Here is an 8,256-nt window from a genome sequence, read left to right on the forward strand (position 1 = left end):
GCTCAAAACTTTTTTTTAAATCTCTTATTATTCTTATGGACATCATTAACAATAACAAGCAAATAATCCTTGTGGAACTGGGACTACATCCTTCTGTAAAATAACTACAAAAAAGTTTTAGGCAATGGCTGAAGCTCTTTATTATAAAACCTAAAACATATAAAGATGCGTATATTTTCATCTCTTACACAGTGCATTCCACAAAATAATGTGTTCTTCTTTAACTTCATTAAGTGAAATATGCCTTCACATACAGGATTCTTCTGTTCTGCCTAGGCTGCTAGTTAACTAATTAACCCAACAGAAAATTTGTGAAGGTCTCCACATATCTCTACCAAAAACAAAGACAGACAGTTCGGAAATAACATAATGTTAGGAAATAACGTGGCATTTCATCATTTCATGGAACATTTGATGCACACATATGTATTTCATGGCATTTTTATTTATCTTACTATTCTAGTATGTAGACTACATACTGTTAAAAATACAACCTGATGTCCTATCGGCAAAGGATGCTATACAAACTATTAGCAGCAATAAATCTTAAAAAATATAGTGAATTTCTCCCAAGTAACTCCTGACACAAAGACATAATGGATGGCTTTTTTTGGTCATTAGTCTTTTGTTAAAGAGGAGATGTCCTTTTCCTTCTTCTGCAAGTCATATATATAGTCCATTTTTATCTCTTTCTTTCACCTCCCTCTCACAAAACACTGTCACTGGGACTTTCCCGACAGTTTTAGCACTGTGATGCATGGCTGTTTTTATTTCAGCTCTTATCCAGATTAAGACATAACACACCAAATTAAAGTGACTTATCTCTTCCTCATTCTCCCAGCAATCTGACTAGACCTTCGGCATAATTTCCTGAATCAAACTATGCTCTCTCTATGTATTCTAATACTCTAATTTCCATTCCAAAAAGCTCCTTAAGTCCCTCATTTGTCAGTACACTGTATGTTAAGCCTCTGACAGGTTGTTCCAGTTAGTAACCCCTAGAGGGAGCCCATGTCATCTCGTTTCGACACCTTCTATTCCCTTTTATTCTTTACAGGAGTGAGACCAGACATAAAGTACTCAGTCTGCTCTAATCTCCGACCAAATTAATTTCAGGACATTTGTAATAAATGTGCTCTTTTGCCCACCAGTAAATTTTCACAGTAGCTGGTGGAGATGTAAAATTAACTCCCAGATTAGTGCCTGTGTCATGTAATGTGCAGTTGGAACAAGACCAAAAGGCTGACACAAACTTAGAATGAGCATAATGAAGAATTAAGAACAGAAAAGAACATACATATAACAGTTCACAGCCCATATGTTGAGTCAGTATATATATATATATACACAAAAATACAACTATTATATAAGTATATTTGTGTTTTATATTTGTAACAAGATTTTTTCCCACGTGTTGAAATTAGAAAACATTTTTCAATGAGTGGTTTAAAAATGTATGTAAGGCATATTACCATGACATTATCACAGCTGTCATTGCTAAAGCTCTACCAATGCATAGATGGAAGCTACCATTCATTCCACTGTATTTACTATTCAGCTCATTCTGTTCACACTTCCATCGATTATAGCAGGCGTCCAGTGCTAAAACACATTAATATCTGTGTAAGTGGTGCTTAAAGGGGTTTGGGAAGCTCAACCACACCTATTTGCTATTTCTAATGTAACATAATTCCTGCATCAAGTTATGAGTGAGTCTATGATGTTGTGAGTGAGTCTATGATGTTGTGAGTGAGTCTATAATGAGGTCTCTTTGTAACCACATATTTAACTTGGATTTGCTTGTTATCAATGTATTATCAAAATTACTTCCTTCTCATCTTTAGATTTATTAATTCCTAATTATTCAATGTTGTTTTTAACAGCTATACCACATAGAGATGGAGGGTGTTATGTATTGCATTCATGATGAATTTACTATGGTAACTTCTTTGGAATGATGCTTACAAGCTATAACACCAGTCCTTCCCCTTGGTTCAGTAATGCTTTGTTCCTTTTAAGCAAAAATACATGGTTTCTTTCATCCCTCTTTCAAACCGTCTGTCCTCTGTGTCCATCTAAACCTTTTGGTTGTCAAAGGTGTGTCCTTTGTACCTGAGCAAGTTAACATCTTAGTTTAGCCCAGGGCTTGATTAGGTGGAGGGGCTTCCATGTTTCAGGGGAGTGGCGGCCTAGTGGTTAGGGCATTGTGCTTGGAATCCAGAGGTTCTGATTTCAAGCCCCACTCCCACAGACTGCCACCCTGGATCCCTGAGCAAAGACCCTTAACCCCACGCTATTCCCAGGGCACCACACAATGGCAGCCCCCTGCTCCCCAAGGGGACGGGTTAAATGCAGAGAGTTAATTTCGTTGATCTGTACTTGCCACAATTTAATGAAAAAAAAAGCTGGGAAAAAAAGAAATTAAAATATTGCTTAAAGACACAACACATCAACACAAACTGCAGATTGCTTTAGTATGATCTAGCAGAATTCACAAAGATTCCTGGATAGTAATATAATATAATATAATAGTATTACAAAAATAAGTTGCAATGTTATGAGAATAAAGTCACAGCAGAATAAAGTGATCAGATTATTATTAGAGGCAAACTACCAAACAGCAATCTTAGTTCCGTAATACACTAATAATTTGATGCTGATGGTCTAAAACGGAGGTCTTCAACAGGGGGTGCGCGACCCCTAGGGGTTCCTCGGAGATACTGCATGGGGGTCACAAATTTTAGGTTGATTAGATTTTTTTTTATATTCCCCCTGCGATTTTTCCCACTAACTGAAATGTCTTTAAATACACATTAACATGAATTCAACACACTGCAGTAAACAGGTAAATGGAGACAGAAGATGTCTTTCAGACATCAATGCACATATTCAGCGACACACTGGAGCTCTTTCAATCTGGGTACCGTTATATTCACAACACCGGTCCCATCAACGAGGAATCTGAATCAAAAACACTTTAATAATCCCAGGGCGAAATTACTTTCATTACATGACTCTATCTGTAATAGAGTGACTATAGGACAGGTTTGATATAACACTATTTCATACAATACATATAATTAGGGGGTCCCCGCTCCATTTCGCCATAATTTTGTGGGTCCTTGGCTAGAAAACATTGAAGACCCCTGGTTTAAAAGGTTTAATATTTCCTTATTTGTAAAATGATACAAAATTATAACTTATCAAGATTCTCAACAGTCCTCATATCAAATCAGAGGATGATAGCAAAAGAGTTTTATAACATTAAACATATTATTTTATTATATTATCACTTTGATCTCGTAATATTCTCTCATTAATCTGGTAATATTATGACTGTATTCTCATAATATTACCATTTTAACCTTGTAATGTTACAACTTTAATGGTCCATATTATGATAAAAAATTCACACTATAAAATTTTTGCCTCTCTCGCTGCCTTGTTCCTCCTCTTAGAAAATGTGTGCTCACAATGCTCTGTTTCAAAAATATTGAATATTTAAATAACCACTCCCACCCACCTTTTCGGTCACCGATAACCGAGCATCCAAACAGATGTGGCTAATGGGTCATTTTTATTCTGCCTTCATCTGAGCCACTAAAGACACAGAGGATAGATTTAATCTAATGAAAATCCACCTGATAAACCTAAAGCATTTCAAAGAGGAATACTTCACAACATGGGTGCTAACAAAGCAGGCTTCTCCACACACCTTAAATCGAAGAGTGGATTGGTATCAACTGTCCGTTACAAAGCTGCAAAGGTAAGAACTGAACAGGACTTTACTGTGTTGTACTACTTAGCCCATAAACATGGTAGCATTGCAGCTAACATTTATGTTACCAGCTTTTTTGATAAGTGGACGGTTTTTATAAGATGGATAACCTTCCTATGCTTCACAACCAGTTTTTTTCTAATATGTCATCGGCAGTAATTCTTATCATGTGCTTGTATGAAATTACTCTTGTAAGTAGTACCTCAGTTCAATACAGGAAATTGAGTGAGAGATTGAGGAGATTGAGAATTGTCTGCATTTCTGATGGCATAAAAGAAATTTGTGTTATTGTTTTTATCAACAAACTTGTATGGCAATGAGCAACTATGTAGTCAAGCTGCTACTGTTATGTGTTGTTGTCACTTATAATCTGCTCAGAGGGGTCTGTAGCAGCTCATTGGTTAAGGTCGGCCTTTGTCTTCTGTATAATTCAGCTCTCCGAGCTGCCATCACTACAAACGCTGACTGGTTGTCATGGTTGCGGGGTGTGGGGGCATGGCCATTGGGAGGGCGAGGGCGTGTAAAGCCAAAGCAGCTTGTTTAGAGGAGGGCTGAATGGGGGGGTTTCTAGTACAGACTGTCTGCATAATTTGAGAGGAATTTTCCTGCATGAATAGCAGAAACATGCTCTGCAGAGCTAATTGTTAACATTTTTTATTTTTAAATGTAGTATAATATAAGACCTTTAATCTTGTAATATGACGACTTTATAATGTAGGTCTTTATTCTCATAATACTGTATAATGACTTTGTTGCTTAATTCTACAACTTTATGTTCATATTATTACAGCATGTCAAAAACAAAATTTAGCCTGGCCCTAGTACACCGCTGTAGCACTCTGGGGTTTAGTGGTTTCCTCTGTTCCATCAAAGCAAGTGTTTTTGCTTGTTACAACACAATTTAATATATGGAAAATTATGCTTTCCTAATAACAAACCTCTAGTTTTTACAAATAACCAGAGCTTAAATGCTCAATTTGACCTTGATGAAACAATCAATTAATTTTGCCATTAATCTTGCCTTATCTAAGAAGTAGGAAAACACATTAGTCTCACTGCAGAGTCTTGTAATTTAACAAGCGTATACATATAATATATTCTGATCAAAGCCAGGCAAAAAATCATGTCACTAAGATATAAAAAGTTGTTCAAAGAATTTACATACAGTGTTTGTCTCAAATGCAGCACAGCACACAACAAAGAAGCACTTCAACAGGAAATAAGTGATGTGTGTAAAGAAGCTAGAGCAAATTTCCATCTGCAGCCTCTGAGATATGTTGCAGATGAGGTCAAACAATGCTGACAGCTGAGAGACACATTTATCACATAAGACATAATTGATTCTCGAATTAAGTGAGAGTTTACTGTCTTTTAGCTTACATTTGCAATCATGAACTCTGGCTCTGCAAAGCAGCACTGTATGTAAGTGTGGATAGCAGAGGAAGGTCAGTTTGAATGAAGGAAGCCGTTTGCTTTCATCAACATCACTCTGCACGCAGGAAAATCTCAGTGGAATTCAGCAACTGCAAACAGTTCTCTAAAAGCTGTTTGTTCCACTGGGAATAAACAAACTAAATGTTTAAGTTCAGGATAAGCTCTGATGTATGCTGCCAATGCAGCCTCTAAACCTTTCTATTTTGAGTTGCTGGACTGTTTTTATACATTTGTACATTGTCCAGTATTTAATTATTTTTTTTTCTTTTGACCTCATTTAAATCTATGCATCAAGCTGAGAAGCCCATAAATGCATATACCACCATTAAAGAGCCAGAAACCCTAAAATCTTAGGAAAATAAAAAAAAATAAAAACAAGTCTACATTTTTGTTAAAGACAAGCCATTCAATTCATAAGAACTGATTTTTTTTTCTCACTCAGAAAAAAATGAAACATTAGAAATATGTTTTGCCCTAGGATTATGTAACAAGAATAATTTGTATTTTAAAGGGTGAAAACAAAGTAATATGAGAAAACCACACGATTAATGGCAGAGCGAGGACAAATACATTAATCAGGATGAAACGCTTTTTATCTCAGTCACAACCACAGCAGATATCTGTGTACATTATCTTTACAGAGGACAAAAATACCCCCCAAAAAACAGTTTTTTTTTTGTTTTTTTCATGAGAAGTAATTTGCCACTTTAGTGAATTATTTGACCAGGCTTGCAACAGATATCTTTGGGATCCAGTCATACGAAGACGACTTGTTTGGTTTTAAGCTACTACTTTTAAACAACATTTCTCATACAGTAACTCCATCCTCACTGAATAAGCCACTATTTTTGTTATGAGTTCAACTACTTGAACTCCAAACATATCATCAAAGTCACATTTGGTCAAGATTTTTGGCTCCTTTGAACCTGACCTTTACTTAGCGTGCAATTCTTCTGATTTCTAGGTTTTAATTCTGATGATATTACTATTAAACACCGAAAGCTGAACATAATTTAAAAGAAAAGGTAACAAAATGATCATACATGCCTTTTACTGATCTGGGTCCTATTCATTGTTTAAATCTTTTGCAAAAATGCTCACAAAAAGGAAAGACGGCTGGAAAGCCGACTGAAAGATTTTCTCTAACTCTTTCTTTTCCAGAGATCGAACACATCTGTCCATTTCGTTTTGACAGAGTTCTTGTAAAACTGCTCAGCTGTGGTCGATGTTCCTCTAAAGGCAAAGTCTGGCTGAGGATTGGATAAATGACTTAGGATGCAGTGTTGCCCCAGCAACAGCCCATCATGGTACTGCATGGAAAAAAGGTCTTAAATAGGGAAGCCGTCTACACACCATAAGAACTTCTAGTGCTTTTTGTGTTGCTGATATTTTTTAATGTGTGCTACCGTAACAACTCTTTAAAAATCACTGTTCAAATGCAAATGTAGTATCTAAATGTTTTAACAAGGTAAGCTGAAATATTTTACCTCTCATAATATAAAAAAGTACTTTCAAACAATATCCGTTGTACTGAGAATTTTGTTTTTTGTCTTCTTTTATTTTGGCCAGAAATGTAATTGCTACTTTATGTTTACCTTTTATATCTGTTTCCAAACATTTTCCCTATTTATTCTGCTAGATTAAAGTAAGTAAAGTGTTTTAAATCAGTGTTTGCTTACGTTCTTGGTAGGTTGTGAAAAGAATACGGAAGCGACTCTTGCGGCTGAGCTCATCTGCCCACATCCGGATAACTCCCAGTGTGGACACCAGCATGATGTCGTTAGCCACAGTGGAACAGAATTTGCTCTTCAGGTCTTCCACCGAGCTTAAACAAGACAAAAAATTACAAGAAAATAAATTTAATAACAAAATAGAAATTCATGCATCTGTTAATAACATGAACTGCTCAGTAGGAAATTGTTTACTTATTTACAAGCTTGCTTTAGTTTTATATTTGTTTTTAAGTTTCAGTTACGTAATTAAACAATTATCTTTAAGGACATTGTTTTCTTTATAAAATCTGATTTTTTGAAGGTGGGGGCATAAAAAAAAAAGGCAAAGTTTGAAACACTCTCACATCTGTCAATCGAAAATCAAAATCAATTGAAAGTCAATTAATGTCTCGTCTTGTAGCTTATGATGAACACGTAATACTAAAGAGAGAAGAAAGACTGTTAGGCGGCCACTAGAAGCCTTAATGAGAATTTTTTTCTCTGACTCTATGCAAAGCTTCAAAGCTTTTCCTATTTGGAAATAACAAAATCTAGTTAAACATATGATACATTTCAAATTATCATATTGGGGAAAACTATCTCACATATGTATTTTTGAAAAGGACATGAATTCCCAAATATTTATAATAATTAGGATATTGGTATTAAACAAGCTTTGCCTAGAACTGAAAGGAAAATTTGCTTATTTTCCGGCCATTTTTCTCTTAGCCAATTTCCTTGGATTGTTACATCTAGTTTCTTACAACAGTTGCAAGATATATCTCTTGTTAGATCCTGTTTTCTTACTTTTATATTTTTGCAGTGATCTCTGCTTAACAAACATCTTGACATATTAATTAGGAATTTACTTGGAATTTATAAATGCATTGGGAATTCAAAATGTGACATTTTTATGAAGGAAGTCCCATAAAGTATAATGTGAATTTTGTATAATATGGGACCTTAATGACTGGCATGTAATCTCAAATACGTGTTTAAGGGTGTATATTTTCATTTAAAAGAATCGACAGGTACACGGTATGCTATATTGTTGCCATTTGTTTCAGTCAGTTAACTTTGTCTCTTTATCTAAAGCTTAGTGAAAACTGAGTAATGTTCTACATCAAATGACGAAGTGTAATTATTTTTAAAGTTTATAAACCTTACAGCAGCACTTTTTATGATGTTTTATAATGTTCAGAAATGTGAAAAGCTGAGAAAATGATATACAATGATGTATAACTTTAAAGTTTTACAGTCTCTCTACATTAGTTATTATCTAATTACTAAATTAGATCGTTTAATCGGTTTAATCATGATTAAACTGATTGC

At 35.0% G+C, this 8,256-nt stretch overlaps 1 protein-coding gene across 1 annotated transcript in view; it reads right to left on the reverse strand.

The window, feature by feature from the left end:
* Window positions 1-8,256, reverse strand: part of LOC107096081 (neuropilin and tolloid-like protein 1) — a 35,563-nt gene that overhangs the window by 14,424 nt on the left and 12,883 nt on the right. Inside the window, exon 5 of the mRNA XM_015392574.1 lies at window positions 6,892-7,037. Coding sequence (XP_015248060.1) covers window positions 6,892-7,037 — 146 coding nt within the window. The remainder of the gene's footprint in view (window positions 1-6,891; window positions 7,038-8,256) is intronic.

Source organism: Cyprinodon variegatus, unplaced genomic scaffold (assembly GCF_000732505.1).
Source record: "Cyprinodon variegatus isolate N-32 unplaced genomic scaffold, C_variegatus-1.0 Scaffold597, whole genome shotgun sequence".
NCBI classification, from domain to species: Eukaryota; Metazoa; Chordata; class Actinopteri; order Cyprinodontiformes; family Cyprinodontidae; genus Cyprinodon; species Cyprinodon variegatus.